The 16508-nt window shown below is 37.5% G+C and overlaps 4 protein-coding genes and 1 pseudogene across 5 annotated transcripts; 1 reads left to right on the forward strand and 4 right to left on the reverse strand.

Moving 5' to 3' along the window:
* Positions 1–14: 14 nt before the first annotated feature.
* Positions 15–4583, reverse strand: AT1G58889 (annotated as a pseudogene; the record flags this gene model as incomplete). Its single annotated transcript has 1 exon — positions 15–4583.
* Positions 4584–6520: 1937 nt separating this feature from the next.
* On the forward strand, positions 6521–8635 carry AT1G58936 (Inositol-pentakisphosphate 2-kinase family protein; the record flags this gene model as incomplete). The annotated part of the gene is made up of 7 exons (NM_104631.1): positions 6521–6730; positions 6859–7065; positions 7187–7334; positions 7493–7536; positions 7628–7738; positions 7812–8420; positions 8504–8635. The coding sequence occupies 7 exons, from the start codon at positions 6521–6523 to the stop codon at positions 8633–8635; spliced, it is 1461 nt and encodes a 486-aa protein (NP_564736.1).
* A 217-nt stretch (positions 8636–8852) lies between these two features.
* Positions 8853–10417, reverse strand: AT1G58983 (Ribosomal protein S5 family protein). Its single transcript, NM_104632.4, has 2 exons — positions 9704–10417; positions 8853–9361 (listed from the first exon to the last, which is right to left on the reverse strand). Exons 1-2 carry the CDS (start codon positions 10394–10396, stop codon positions 9200–9202), a joined length of 855 nt encoding a protein of 284 aa, NP_564737.1. The 5' UTR covers positions 10397–10417; the 3' UTR covers positions 8853–9199.
* Positions 10418–11027: 610 nt separating this feature from the next.
* On the reverse strand, positions 11028–12670 carry AT1G59030 (GDSL-like Lipase/Acylhydrolase superfamily protein). Its single transcript, NM_104633.3, has 5 exons — positions 12301–12670; positions 12080–12210; positions 11768–11992; positions 11411–11666; positions 11028–11307 (listed from the first exon to the last, which is right to left on the reverse strand). Exons 1-5 carry the CDS (start codon positions 12542–12544, stop codon positions 11114–11116), a joined length of 1050 nt encoding a protein of 349 aa, NP_564738.3. The 5' UTR covers positions 12545–12670; the 3' UTR covers positions 11028–11113.
* Positions 12671–13564: 894 nt separating this feature from the next.
* Positions 13565–15944, reverse strand: AT1G59077 (B-block-binding subunit of TFIIIC protein; the record flags this gene model as incomplete). The annotated part of the gene is made up of 5 exons (NM_104634.1): positions 13565–13750; positions 13836–13874; positions 13960–14421; positions 14537–14595; positions 14693–15944. 5 exons carry the CDS (start codon positions 15942–15944, stop codon positions 13565–13567), a joined length of 1998 nt encoding a protein of 665 aa, NP_176150.1.
* Between the last annotated feature and the right edge of the window lie 564 nt (positions 15945–16508).

The raw sequence follows: 16508 nt of genomic DNA on the forward strand, positions 1-16508 counted from the left end.
AAGGAGATGATTGATATCCTTAATACGCCCCCTCAAGATGGAGGGACTCTTGTAACTCCAATCTTGGATGCGAAATTTTGAAAAGCTGTTCTTGACAACGGCTTCGTTAGAGTGTCCGCTAATTGGTCGTGTGTAGAGACATGAACCACACGAAGAGCTCCGGATTGTACCTGATTTCTGATGAAGTGGTAATCTATCGCGATGTGCTTCATTCTAGAGTGGAACACCGGATTTGCACAGAGATACGTGGCGCCAACATTATCGCAGTAGATAACTGGTGGACGTGTGAGTCGAATACCAAGCTCTGTGAGTAAGGAACATATCCATTGCATTTCTGAAGAAGTATTAGCTACCGACCTGTACTCAGCTTCGGTTGATGAGCGTACAACCCCTTTTTGCTTTTTAGATGACCAAGAGATTGGATGGTGACCAAGATAAACAATGTAGCCATTTGTTGAAACATAATCATCTTTGTCTCCTGCCCAGTCAGCATCAGAATATGCGTGCAAGGATAGAGTATTACCTTTCTTGAGAAAGATACCATGATTTGGAGTACCAGCCAAATATCGAAGAATACGCTTCAAGGCTTGCAAATGTTCTTCTGTAGGCATATGCATAAACTGTGACAATCGGTTGACCGCATAAGATATGTCAGGACGGGTAAATGCAAGATATTGGAGGCTGCCAACAATGCCTCTGTACTCCGTAGGATCTGTTAGTTTGGTACCCGAATAGAGCGACAATTTTGGTGAGGGAGCCATTGGGGTTGTCACCGGTTTTGCCGTGATCATATTCGTACGAGCCAGCAGATCAAGAATGTAGCGACGTTGACTTAGATGTAAACCAGTTGGCACCCGTTTTGCTTCGATTCCCAGAAAGTAGTGAAGTTCCTCATGATCCTTGACTGAAAAACGTTGAGATAGGTTATCAAGAGTGTTGTGAAGTAAGGTCGGGTCATTGCCGGTGATCAGAATGTCATCAACATAGACAAGCATGTAGACAATTGATTTTCCCCGTTGAAGAACAAAGAGAGACGTATCAGAGACCGAATTAACAAAACCAATGGTGAGAAGATAATTCCGTAGCTCAACATACCAGGCACGTGGAGCCTGTTTCAAACCATATAGAGCTTTCCTTAATTTGCAGACATAATTAGGACGATCCTTATCAATGAATCCTGGAGGCTGTGACATGTAGACATCGTCTGTGAGTGTCCCTTGAAGGAAGGCGTTGTTGACGTCTAGCTGTCGTATGGGCCATGAGCGATCAACCGCAACACCCAGAACAATTCGAATTGAAGTTGACTTGATTACAGGGCTGAATGTCTCTGCATAATCAAGTCCAGGTCGCTGATTATATCCTTTAGCCACAAAACGCGCCTTGTATCGATTTAGAGACCCATCGGAATTGTATTTCTTGGTGAAGATCCAACGGCAGCCAACAATCGTTACATGGCTTGGTGGAGGCGGAACAAGATCCCATGTATGGTTACCAATTTGTGCATTTATTTCGGACCCCATGGCGTTTCTCCATCGTTCATCTTTGAGAGCTTGAATAGCTGTTCGTGGTTCTGATTCAGCGGCCAAAGAAACTGCTAGAGAATACTTGGGATTTGGTTTAATGATGCCAGCTTTGGCCCTGGTGCCCATGGAATGAGTATTGAGCGGAGCTTGGTTGTTGTTGTTAACAATTTGAGCAAGCGGAGGAGGTGGATGTATCAGGATTGATGGTGGAGTCGGAGATGTTGAAGATGACGAAGCTGAGGTTGTCGGGCTTGGCGAAGAGGAAGAAGATTGGGCTGGTGTGGACAATGATTGGGCTAATTGTGATGGGCTTTCATTTGTTGGGTTATTTTGTGATGTGTTTTGAGAGGAATGTGTTTGGGTTTGTGTTTGGGTTGGCTGGGTCGTGGGTTGCGGTCCATTTTGTCTTGGAGCAGTGGGCTCAGGGGAAGATGGAAAAGAAGAGGAGAAAGACGAGTCAAGGTTAGAAGACGATACCTGAGAGTTGCGGAATGGAGCTGACGGCGATGACGGTGGTGTGGCAGCGTGGTGAGGATCTGAACACGAGGGAGCCGGCAAAACTGGAGTGCGAGTTGGAAGAGTTGTATGAGGGGACCAAACACAAGATGATTCACGACGCTGTTCTTGTACCGGAGAGAGAGTCGCGAGATAATTGGAGAAGGGAAAGCAATTTTCATCAAAGCGGACATGTCTGGAGATGTATAGTCGGCTTGTTTGAAGATGAAGACAGAGATAAGCACTTTGGGTAAGTGAGTAACCCAAAAACACACACTGTCTAGATTTGTCATCGAGTTTGTGTTGATTGTAAGGTCTCAGCCACGGATAACAGGCGCATCCAAAAACTCGGAGCTTATCGTAATTTGGTGATGTGCCAAATAATTTCTGAAACGGAGACTCAAGCTGAAGTAGAGGTGTTGGTAGTCGATTGATCAAGTAAACAGCTACAGCAAATGCGTAAGGCCAATACGTCTTCGGAATGGATGCGTGAGATAGCAAGGTGAGACCGGTTTCAACAATGTGACGATGTTTGCGTTCGGAGAGCCCATTGTGTTCTGGTGTATGTGGCGGAGAAGTGAGATGCGAGATACCATGTTGTGAGAAGTATTCCCATAGTGCGACGAACTCACCACCATTGTCTGAATAAAAAGTACCAATCCGTGTCTGAAAACGATTTTCCAGCAGATTTTTGAATGTAATGAACGTCTCTTTAACTTGAGATTTCTGTTTTAAAGGATAGAGCCAAGTATATCGGGTAAAGTGATCAACAAAGATGACATAGTATCGATAATTATCATGTGAAAGAATAGGTGAGCTCCAAACATCAGAATAAATGTATTCAAGGGGTCTGGTCGAATTTATGGTTGATTGAGAGAAAGGGACTTTATTACTTTTATTGATAAGGCAATCTGAGCAAGAGAGAAATTTGTGAGATGGGTTTAACACTGAGAGAGAATAATTTGAAATGACAGAATTTAAAATTGAAGGAGCCGGATGGCCTAAACGAGCATGCCAAGATGAATGAGTAGCTTTCGAGCTTGGAGACGCAAACAGAGAGACCGGTTGAGACGATGCTATGGGCCACTCATACAACTCATCCTTAGTTTTGCCTTGGAGTAATGGGACCCCCGTGTTGAGATCCTTCACCTGAAAGGATGCCGGAAAGAATTCGACAGAGACACCATTAGCATTGCATAAGCGATACACAGAAATTAAATTCTTGTGTATATTAGGAACATATAAAATGTTGTGTAAATTTAAGGGACGAGATTTTGTGGATAGAGAAGTAGAACCAGTATGTGATATGGGGATAGTAGACCCATCAGCAACCATCACATCGTCACCACCAGTATAGGGCTGATGAAGAGACAAATTGTTGAAGTCGGATGTGATATGATGTGTAGCGCCACTATCGAGAAGCCAGTTGTTGGAGGAGTAAGGAGAGCCAAGTGCGAGATTTGCTCTGGGCTGCCACGGAGTGAACGGAGATGGTGGTTGCTGTGAATTGACACTGGACAGAAAATGTTGAAGTTGAGAACATCGTTTGGCGCTATGTCCTTGAACGCCACAAATTTGACACTTTCCCAAATATGGTTTGGATTGGTTATTGTTTGGGTGGAAATTCGTGGAGGACTGTTGCCACGGCTTTGAGTTGTTGTTGTTGTTACGGTTATCATAACGGTTGTTGCGGTTGCCATTGTTGTTGTTGTTGGTGGTGGTGGTGTTGCGATGAGAGACGGCGTTGGCGGTGATTGGAATGACAGTGGCTGAGCTGACGGCGAGGATTTTGCTTTCGTGATTCAGTAGGCGCTCATGGATCTCGGTGAGAGTGGGAGGAGTATCTTTGGCAGCGATCTGGTCTATGACGGGTTTGTATTCCTCTGGTAAGTTTTCCAGCACTCGCTCGACTTGTTCGTCATGATCCATTGGTTTCCCGAGGAGTGCAAGCTGGTCAAAACGAGTTACCAAGCCTTGCATATAGTCATCAATTGTTTTGGTACCTTTCGTCCATTGTTTTAGTTGCGTCCGAAGTTGAGTGACATGGCCATAGCTTGGGTTGGCGTAGATCTTGCGGAGAGTCTCCCAGATCTGAGCAGCGGTAGTGGCTCTTGACACCGCCGGTTGAACCGACATGGAGATGGCTCCAAGAACGGCACTGTAGATGAGCTTGTCTTGTCTTTTCCAGCGAGTGTAGTCGGGATTGACACGGGGAGCCGCATCTGTGCCAATGGTCGCAGGCGGCATGGTTGTAGAGCCATCGAGAAAACCAGCGAGTTCATACCCATCGAAGAGCGCATGAACCTGGCGGCTCCACATGAGGTAGTTAGTGCTGGTGAGTTTGGTAACGTTACTCATGTTAACGTTAAGGATACTTGTGTTGTTGAGAACGAGTTCTTCAGCGTGGGCAGCCATTGAAGGAGAGACGAAGAAGAAATAAGAAGATCGAATTTTTTTTATTATTTTGGATCTAGGCGTCTGATACCATATAAAGGTTTATAGAAGTGATTGATTTATTCCATTCAACGATTTACAATATATATACACAAGAGAGACTTGCTGAGCACACTTATAATCAATGTGAGTATATACAATATTACAAACATGGAAGATATGATTGGAATCAATCAAGGAGATGATTGATATCCTTAATAAATACGTCCTGCGCTTTGAGGGAACTCAGAAGACAATTTGAACTTTTTTTCTTAAGCACTCATAGAAGAAGAGAAAATAGACCAAACGGATAATATGAAGTCTTTACCATCCTTAAGTGATGTTGGTAGTGTTGTATTTGCCATTATTGGCACAAGAGCTGATCTTGCTTGGTTTGTGGGAGTGACATGTCGTCCCATGATATGTTGTCTATCAGCTTCAGTATATGTTGCTTATGTAACAGTTTTTCTATAATAACTTTGTGTACCATATTTGAAATCAATGAAGTAATATCTTTGATAAAAGGCGAAATGGAGATCTTCCACGGCCACTCATATCCACCATAGACAGAACGGTCCGAAATAGAATCTCATTTATGTAACAACTTGGTTCGAGGAAGCTTGATGATGGCCTCCACATCTGCTTCCAAGCTCGGCCATAACAAGTAGAGAAGCTCTACTTTTTCTCTCTCTATCACTCTGTTTTAAGTTCAAAACTCTCTAAATAAGGATGCATTCTTTGGAACAAAGGCTTTTGTATTTGTTTTTTTGAAAAATAAAAAGGAGGAAGAAGTTATCAAACAACAACAACAAAGGCTTTTGTTTGAATATATTTTACATTTATGTACAAAAAGAAAGACAAAGAAAAAAAGTCAAAGAAGAAAGTATCACAATCATGGAAGCAAATAAATAAAGAGAAAGAATTCGAAGAAACAGAAATATACTTTTTGGTGAAACAGAAAAACAGAAGAGAAAATAATCAATTGCATGACATGAAATTTTAAACATACTATATGATAAGAAAAAACATATAAATACAGATTTGTAAATCATAAATATATTAAAAACAATTACTCTGTTAAAAATTCATCAACCAAAAAAATCATCAAGTAACCAAATGCTGTCACGACAGGGAATCTATAAATTATTATTTTAGAACCGGTTTTTCAATTAATTTACAGTTTAAATTTATTTTTAATAGTTTTTAATTAAGTTAATAGCCCTCCTTTAAAATACACTATTGGACCCCACAAAAAAAAATGCATCCTTGGAAGTGGTCTTAGTTTTATCATCTAAAAGATATGAATTTGATTTTGTAAAGGTTACAATTATTTTCCGAGAAATGTTATCATAGACAAGTTGGAGGAAGAAGACGAAACGAATCAGGTAAATTGAAATTAAGACAGCTATTAAGGTAAAATTAAAAAATGGGTAGATTAGAAGTAGTTGTCTTTTCATAAAACCCAATAGTACTTGAAATTGTTAGTATAAGAAATATTCCAAGCTATAACATTATTATTATAAGAGACCCTTATTAATAATTTGGTAGCACGATGACTCCAAAAGGAGTTTATTGTTTAAAGAAAGACGAAAACATGGAGAGTTGTTGACGCAGAGAGTTACTTAGATGCTTCACCCAAGAAGAGTCCTCATAAAATCAAAGCATCTCTCTTCTTCCTAAACGTCGACGAGAGGAGAGTTCTTGGCGCCATTAAGATTCAGAAGGTTAGTCATTTTTTTCCCTTAATTCTTAGCATGTGTCTTTGTTTACGGTGAATTGAGTGATAATGGGGACGTGAGGCATCTCATAGTTCACAAGTTCTGCCTTAGCTTAACCATGCCTGACTACTATTAACTAAAGTTCTTCAACTATATATACCACATTTCCTTGAACTGCAAGTCTAGTAAGATTCTGTTAAATTCCTAACACTATAGATTTATAGTTTTTTCGATGCCATTTGTAACTACATAGCAGTAGCTTCTTTTTGTGTTATTGCAATTTCTTAATCATTTTTATATCGAACTAGCTACATTGTTTTAGAAATCGAAGTTTGTTTACCTAGCTTGTTTATGATTTGGTCATTGCTCAAGATTTACGTTTTGATGCTATGTACAATCAGCACTGTGTACAATACGTTCTTGTTAATAGTTTGTGTTGTTGGGTGTTGTGTTCAGATGGAAGAGATTGTTTTTGAAACAAAAGATGCAGTTGATTGGTCATATAGAAGCGAAGGAGTTGTTAATTTGGTTCTCGCTTACTCTGGATCATCTCCCACTTTCGTTAGTCTCATCTCTTTCTCAATCCCAAAGATGAGATTATATATTATTTCTAGTTTTTGGGGTTAGGAAGAAGTATATAACATTGATTGCAATCTTGTTTGTTTTTCTCTTTTGTGGAATATGTGAAGTTGGGAAAGGTGATGAGGATAAAAAAATTACGAAACACTAGGAATGAAAATAGAGACCGAAGTGGAAGTTGTCTTACGACCCAGGAAAAGCTTATTTGGGGAGAGATTAAGGATCTTGTATCTTGCCAAAACAAGGAGATTGTGGACTATTTGTTTGTCAAACATGTCATGAAACCTTTGTTGGGTCACAAATATGTTACTCCTGGAGTAAGTCTCCCTTGTCATGATTAACACGTTATAACGGTTACAAGAATCTCCAAGTTGCATTAATTTGGGATGTTTTAAAGGTTTTTGACCTTTTAGTTTTGATGATTTGGGAATGTTGTAGATTTGCCTTCCTGTAGAAAAGGAGTTTCTTGAGTCTGTTAAGAAGATAGTGACGTCTCAGCGTCATTCTTGGCGAGCTAATACACTCAGTGTGGATACTAACCGCAGTTTCGCGCTTCTCATGGATGATTTGACCATTTTCTCCCATGGTAAATTAATTTTGTGTAATCAACTATTCGTGAATTAAGCTCTTTCTTTTCACTGTTCTACTTGACTGCAAGTAAAAGTTGATGTGAGCTTGTATTTTATCTCTTGGTTAATCCAAATTGATGATGATTTTTGGTTTAATAACCTCATGTGCTTTCAGGTCAAGTTGAGGATCATAAACCATGCTTAACTGTTGAAATAAAGGTGTCCATGATCATTATCTTGTCCTTTCTTTCTTTTTAGCTCCCAATTTATTCTTTTTTTCTTCGCTGATATATTTACTTTGGTGAAGTAGCCCAAATGTGGATTTCTTTCATCTTCAAGTTTCATAGCGGAAGAAAATGTTATCAAGAAGAGTATAAGTCGCTTCGAAATGTACCAAGTTCTAAAGCTTAGGGAAAACCAGGTACTTTTTCTCCTACATCCTTCGAAACCACAAGCATACTTGGAAGCTAACACATTAAAGCCATGTTTTTCAGATATCACAAATCAGTGAATATGATCCCTTAGACCTTTTCTCTGGATCCAAAGATAGAATACACAAAGCAATAAAAGCGCTCTACTCGACTCCTCAAAACAGTTTACAAGTGTTCTTGAATGGTTCTCTAGTATTTGGAGGCTTCCGTGGTGGTATATGCAAAACAACCTCAAAGCTTGAATTAGCTTTTGAGCATACACTCAAAGATTTCTTCAAAACCGAAGATGACTGCGGCCTACGTGCAAATGCTTTCATAGAGCTTGTTGCAGAAACTGTTTACGCATCTGGAGCTTTAGATCAGCTTCTTGAGGTTCAAAAGCTTGACAAATATAACATCGAGGGAGCGATTCACGCGTACTATGACTTAGTTGACCAGCCATGTAAAGCGTGCCAAGAGTTGGAAAGTAGTAAATTATCGAATCAGTTTGGTTCCATGCATTCATTGCCACAGGATGAGAAAGTAAATATTTTGAAGGATTTTCTAATATCTTCCACTGCTATAGATTGTAGTGTAATGATAAGTTTTAGACCAATAGAGACTGGGCTCTCAAGATCCTCTTCCCACGGTAACATTCAACTTGAATCAACAAAGCAAGAATTTGAGTATAAGGTACATGTTTTTTTTCACAAGAATCTTTGCCTTTGTTAAATTGTTTTTTCTCATAATTAAACTGAGGTCTACATCGTCGGCAGATACACTTCATTGATCTTGATATGAGACCTTTAAAGAGAATGGAAGCCTATCACGAATCAGACAAGAAGATCACAAAAACATACCAGGAGATGCTCAAGAAGAAGAAAGGAGATCAACCTCGGCGCTTCTAGAACTACAAAGCTATAAGAATCAGATTTCATATCTCATAAGAGTATTTTATGTTTCGTAACAATTTCCTACTGTTTTCACTTGTATCAATTCATAAGACTCAATCTAAGCATTAAAGCATCATGTTAACAAATCCAAGGAAAGGGGAATACATGTATGTACTATGTTTGTTTTTAAAATGGTTATTATAAAATAAGTTGAGAAAAAATATCATTCTACTGAATTTGTTTGACTTTATTAATTCGTTCTTCTGTTTTTACTGCTGATGAAATGTCGATATCAACACTTATTATACTAGATCATTCATAATTGATATTGTTCCTTGAACAATTTATACATGTTAGACTGATTAATTGCAAGAACTTAGAAATAGACATGCATTATTGCAAAATGTCATTTCATGGAAGCAAATATCTAACAAAAGCCAAACATAACTAAATTATGATTATCCTTGTAACTGAAACTCCAATATCAAAAACTGATAAAAGACAACCAAGAAACAAGACCGGAAAGATAAATATTTGCGATAACCAAAACCTATAAACCAAACTCATCTCATGAAGGTCTTAAGCTTGGTCTTCACCCTCAGTGATAACCTTGGTTGCAGAAACAGCCTTAGTCGACAGGAAATCAGTGTGCTCTTGGTACGGCGATCTGGAGAATCTAGTCTCTTTCCAGAACTCTGGTGTAAGGAACCCATATGTCTTCTGTAAGCAATCGAATGTAGCCTGTATCATAACACCAACAACATCAACACTATGGTTAAGATAATCAAGCAACATCATGCCAAGAGTTCAAAAAAGAAATCAAGAATATCAATCTATCACAAATTATGAAGCATCTACATCCATCAAATTAAGTACTTGAGATGAAAATCATCAACAAAATCTATGATCATCTACAAATTGCAATCAGCTACATTTAGACGCTTCATTTATCACCAACTACTAAGCAAATGTGAACTAAATCCCTATTAAGGGATAATCAAATCATTAAAAGCAGAGCTAAATCAAAGAACTCTACAGCTAAACATTATCAAATGCTTCAAAAAAGAAGGATCAAAATCAAACCTTGACAAAGTTTCCAAGGGTTTTGGTAGATCCTCTTGAAGAAGTAAAGACATCATCAATACCAGCGAACTGAAGAACCTTCTTAGGAACCCTAGCAGCAACAATACCAGAACCTCTCGGAGCAGGAACCATTCTCACAGTAACAGAACCACATTTACCAGTAACCTTACAAGGCACAGTGTGTGGCTTCCCAATCTTATTCCCCCAATAACCTCTCCTCACCGGAACCACTGATAGCTTAGCAAGAATAATAGCTCCTCTAATGGCAGTAGCAACTTCCTTAGAACACTTGACACCCAAACCAACATGACCATTTCCATCACCAACAACAACAAAGGCCTTGAATCTAGTCCTTTGACCAGCTCTGGTTTGTTTCTGAACAGGCATGATCTTCATAACCTCGTCTTTCAACGTAGGACCAACAAGATGATCTATGATTTGGTACTCCTTTACTGGGAGAGAATGAAGATAGATCTGCTCTAGCTTCGTTATTTTATTGTCAGCCACTAGACGACCTAGTTTGGTCACTGGAACCCATTTCGTTTCTTCCGAGGCACGGCCTCCACGTCTTCCACGGCCTCTTGGACCACGATCACGGCCACGGCCACCTCCACGTCCACCGCCGAATCCACGCCCGAAGTCACCACGGTCACCGCCACGCTCTGCGCCGCTTTCTCCTCCTCTTTCCGCCATTTTCGATGAAGTAAACCCTAGCGGATTCACAAGTTTTAGTTTATATAGGTGAGCATAAGATTAGGGTTTTCGAAAGTCTGAATTATGGGCTTGTGGGCCGAATGTTGATATAATTGTTTTGTTGAGATACAAACCAAGAAGCCCGGCCCAATAACATAACTTATTCAATAACACCCAATATAGTACGTGATATGCAAATTGAGTGGAATTGCTTTGCTTATCTTGTGATCTTAAGAACTATGTGCGTATTGTTTTACTATTTAGAGACTTTATGCAAATTGAGTGCAATTGGTTTGCTTGTCTTGTGAAACAAATTCTCAAGACATTTGTTAGACATTTATGCAAACCATTGTGAACTCAAAGATCGTAAACAAATGTAATTCGTTTGTTGTCAGTAATAAATAGGTCATACATTTTAAAGCTGAATCTCATTGTATCATCTCTCAAATGGCTAGAATTTTCTTCGGCTTTTTAGTGTCGCATCATTCTCTTATTTAGGCCACTTTCCAATTGGTTATGAGGGCGAATACAACCAATTTTAACATCTAACGTGTTTGTGTTTAAAAGAGTAGTGAGAATTTTTTGATTAGTGAGTCTCAAAGTTAATAATTTGATGAGTAAAGATATAGTATAGTACATTAAAAAATTGAGTAATGAATGTATACATAAGAGAATGAGAATAAAAAGAACAAAAAAACAATATTCAGATGTTCAACATCAATAGACTTTGCTCAAATATTTGTCGAGTAAATTGTCGACGATAACTTGATAAGCTCTTTCAGATGGATGATAGCTATCCCAAAATATGTATGCTGAAGAATTAGAACACGTAAATGGGTTCAATGAGTTACACAAATAGGATATCGCAAGCAATCCTTTACCGCAACATCCTCTATCAGCTACCTCAAAACCTGAAACAAAACGAGATCATTTGAATAAAATATAGTTTAAAATATATAATAAAATTAAAATATAAATAATTTCTATGTAGATAAATATGTTAGATGAACTTACCGTATTTTTTAGGGTGTTGGATCATGTCGAAAAGAGTATCATAAACATTAATGTAAAGGATAACACCATCTAGCTCTTTATCTAAAGAATCTAAAGCTGGAGAAAGTCTTGCGTTAAATTGTTTTGCCATGTTGTTTAGAGGTTGATTACATCCTCTTGTAAAAAAACCTCCAAAAACTGTTCTTTGGAGTGGAACACAACCGACGGGGACTGCACTAAACACTCCTATTTTCCGAGCTCCAAGCTTATGTAATTCCTAATTATCAATTATCGATAAGATAAAGTATTTAGTGGATAAAACAATATATTATTGATTAGTTTCTGTATTATTCTATATATTTACAATAAAGTACTTACTCTCACGAAATGGACAGCAGAGTCAGCCAAGAAATTGGCATAAGAGGTACGATCATATCGATGAGTTTGAGCTAAATAAGTGTGAGCAAGGTCATTGCTACTAGACACCACAAGAAAGAAACTATGTTCCAAGATATCTTTGGCTTTTTCTTCTCCGAAATGCCTCTTGATCTTTGATATATATTCTTTGAAATTTATGAGTTGATCCCACACCGATATTACTGACTATAAAAATAAACATAAATGTAAGAAAAAAGAATTACCCATAAAAAAACTAAGGATCGTGATAGAAAAAAATAAGATATATTGTACCATAATTTTTGCTGTCAATGGATCATAACCAGTTCCTCCAGATGCAAATGTTACACCTTTAAGAAGATCCTCTGGCTTCAAATACGGATTCATATATGCTGGTAATGTCTTAGCCAATCCCAACTTTTCCGCTGAAATATTTTTAAACATATTTATCAGAATATAGATAAATATATATGATTCATAATTTAGAAAAATGTAATAACAATTCAATTGGTTACCAATAAGATCAGAAGGAACTCTTCCATCAGAAAATCTTCCAGTAGCGAAGCCTCCAGGATAATCTTTTCCATATGGAGGAAAGTTACACTTTAGAAGAGTGGGAAGATTATTGTTATTTCCTGTATCCATTATTGAATCTCCAAAAACTATTAGTGCTGGGATTGTTGTGTTTTTTCCTTGCGTCGCTGCATTAGCTTCCACGAAGATTAAAACCAAAGCGAACAATAATATTTGAATCTTCATTGTCTTCTTTGGTTCGTTTACTTTTATGGTGGAGATTGGCTTGTTGTTTTACAAATTTGAAGACATGTGTGTATGCTTATATATCTTGTTTCTGTTTGTTGGGTTTCTAAAATTATCTCTGAGCATGATAGTTGTTAGGTTTTATGCTATCTCTAGTGATTTATTGCTTTGATGAGTTGGAACGACAGCAAAAGAATTTATTGTCCTTTCGTATCTATGTTTGGAATTTACACCAAAACAAGTAATGTAACCTTAGTTTTTTTGGTAAGGTAATGTAACCATAGTTTGTTATAACATTGAATACTTTTTTAACTGTGGTTAAATATATAAGTCTTCAGTATATAGGACAATATTTAAATTGTGATTAATAAAATTGTCGAGTACTATTTTATATTTATTATTTCAAAACAGATTAAATTTTATTATTCTATTTTCGTAAAAAAAGAAAAAAGCAACGCAAATATCCTATTTCCAGTAATTCTTAGTGTTCGTCTCCTCGCTAAAATCATCCCTCTATAGTTACTTGTAAGATTAGTCATGATTCTACTATTATGTGCCACATGTATAAGAATTTATTAAGACCACATGTTTTTGTTTTTATTTATTGTATATTACATAATTACTTGATAGGTAAAGCAGTATGGGTTTACTCTATCCTCCTACCTATAGTTTTTGGCTGACAAAAACATTAAACATAGGTCACCTAATGCATTTGTTTTTCTTTATAAAAATTAGTTCTTCGATATATAATGATATGGTTTGACATTCCAAAGAAAAAAGGATCATTTGTTTATGAAGTTCGGTGTCCATGTATACAATAAAAATATAAACTAAAGAATAATTATCTCACTATTAATTATTTATACCTCAAAATTAATTTTAAATCATACATCAATATAAGAGATGCTATTATTATCTCACTATTTTCAAATTTTCCAATATACAAAAACTTCATTTCATGAATTAAAAAATTCAGAAAATAAATAATTACTACCTACTAGTTTTTTACTTTTTACTATATTACAATGCAAAGAGTCCCTTGGAGTTGGCAAAGAAGTGTTTCCGGCTGATAAGTTCCGTTTTTCTATGACCGGTAAAGAGAAGACCGGTTAACAAAGACGGAGGACCGCTAAATTTGGTTTGCACCATTTCCCTTACTTTCATGTACCCATCTAGTGTCATCAACTCCAGAAGCTTTCTACAGCTCTGAGATTGAAAGTTTATATAATGTTATCAGAGAGCTTTAAAAGATTATGATCAGTTTCACTATATGAGAAAGATTGTATATTACCTGAGGATTTAGTACGTCCATTTGGTTTATGATTTCCTCCTGTCACAAAAATGAAATGTTTGGATAAGTATTTTCATAGAGCCCAAAACTGTGACAGTACGAGCTGATTAGAGAAGTATTTTACCTCTGGTATACCGGGATTTTGCATCACGGTACCAAGAACGCGACGAACTAGTCCATCGAATACAACTTTATTTACTGATCCATCTGCGTTTATCCATGGAAATATAGGTTGTGACTTCACAGAAGTTGATTCCTTCGTTTCGCCTTCGATGCTCGTTCCAAAAGTAACAGATGGAGCTTTGGTAGATTCCTCTTGCAAACCGCTTGTTTCAGCCATTTCAGGAATGTTAAGAATCGTGACCTTGTGAACGCTGTTCTCAGAAACATGAACTTGCTTGTCTTTTGAAGTACTGTAGTCGCTGGTGACAACATCGTTTGACCTATGTTCCTCCAAAGCTTTTTCTACGTAGTTCGCTGGTTGAGACTGTTGACCATTTTGGGTAGTTCCACCATCCGCCAATGTCAAGAAGTACTTTGATCGGTAGAGCGAATGGACAAGACGGAAATTATCATAGCCATTTACCTGAATAAGATAGCGTCTCTTGTTAACAGTTACATGTCAAAAAGATGTAACATAAACAGAGTTCATAGTCCAAGAATTTAAGAGTACTAGTAAGATAAGAGATGGTAAGACATACCTTCAAAGCTACTCCAAATGTTTGAAGTACTTCTACAATGCAGTCACAAGTTTCTTGGCCTGCCCATGAATAAACCGAGGTTAAAACTTAAAATACAAAACTGAAGGAAGTCATGAGCACATGCTAACGTGTTGAAGAGGTTAGCCGGATGCTTACTTGGAATATTAATAAGAAAGTGGACTTCTTCAATGCTTAGACCTTGGTCACCAGCCTTGTGAAGGGCATTGGAAACCGCTTCGAAAACCTCGGGACTGATTAAACTCTGTTGCTCCTCTGCAGAACCGGACATAATACAACTAGCAACACTAGCCATTGCTTGCCAAGGAGAATCAACTAAACTACCTGGTATCACAGTAGCATCCTTAGAGTCCAAAAGTTCTTTCATATCATCAGAACCACAGCCATTATTTGTTTCTCCCGACATGAAATGAAGTTCACCGGACCAAGAGTCATCATCCTTAAACAACTCTATTGCGTTAGCTATTGGTATAGTTACACGATGAACAGATACTGCTAAACCAGGGAAACCCTTTTCCTTTCGGACGTTGATTTCACCTTCACCTAGTAACTTAAATTTCTTAGCACTATCAAGTTCAGATTCTTCTACATCCTCAGCTCTACGTTTTAAACCTCTTCGATGTTCAGGCTCCCCAACACCTTCTTCAGGCAAAGATACAGATAAAGAGAGTTCACCAGAAGCAACCAATGAAAAGAAATTCAAAACATCACCACATTGCAAATCTGAAGTAAGAGTGACTCCCTCATCCATAAGTTCTCTTTCGTGTTCGACAAGCCAACTTGAGAACTTGGCAGCTCTTTTCCCAGTATTAACCGGGAATGGTGACTTTGAAATACTATGCAAGAAATTCTGAGATAACACAAATGGTTGTCCATCACTTCCACCAACCAAGAACTTTTTGTCTCGGAGGTAGCTATAGGCGGTGAAGAGGTCACCCTCGGAATATCGTCGTAAGGTATCTTCCAGTAAATTTGGCATACTAGGTGCAGTAGGCATGCTTAGAAACACAAGCTTTAACAGTTCAACAGCGGTAGACACTACCAGAGATTCCTGCACTTGTATACAACCATTGTCCTTTTCATCTACATGCTTAAAAATCTGATGAAGACGCGATGTATCTTTAACTTGATCAATAGAAACAGTTTGAATGTCCTCTGTGTGAATTTCAGGTCTCGTCCGTTGAGAGGGCATCAGTTTACCCATCTTCTTGAGCTCAAGAACATTATTAAAGGCTTGGCTTATACTCTTTTCATTGAAGTCATCCCATTTTCCTTCATCTTTACGATGCTCAACAGAATCTGATTCCGTCTTTAGATGTTTTGCATAACGCTCACTGAGTAGATTGCAAAGCCTCATGACCGCCTTACGAACTTTATCATTCCTCATCATTGTTTGAATCCGTCTCTTGCAAGGTAAAGGAGGTAATTATGTGTAATTATGAATACATTGTGAATCTGAATCTGATTTTAATATATTTTCACTATCATGAATACATATAATAACAATATATGATATTTTGATACAAATATGTGTAATTATGTTACTTGTGTGGTTTAAAATTTGCCTAACTCGATTATGAATAAACCAATTTCTTGTTTTATGTACTTCAACAAATTGTGATAAGCTCATGTTAAAGTTTGGATTGACATCAACTCAACAAAATCTCAAAAGTATTCGCATGATTGAATGTCATTTAAGTCAACACTTTTGAATCTTCTAGCATTGCATATATCAATATTAGAGAAATGATCGTCTTTTAATTCAATTAAGAGTAGGAATGATGATACATTTAATTTACTTATTTAATTTTATTAATTTTTTAATTTAAAAAATATTGAATGACAAATGTGATTTTCTTGTGTGATGATGTGTCATTCATATGGAGAGAGTTGACCAACTTTCATATATATGATTTATATAGTGAACGTGGATGAGGTAAAATCAAAGAGTATT

The sequence above is a fragment of the Arabidopsis thaliana genome (assembly GCF_000001735.4).
Source record: "Arabidopsis thaliana chromosome 1 sequence".
Lineage (NCBI taxonomy): Eukaryota > Viridiplantae > Streptophyta > Magnoliopsida > Brassicales > Brassicaceae > Arabidopsis > Arabidopsis thaliana.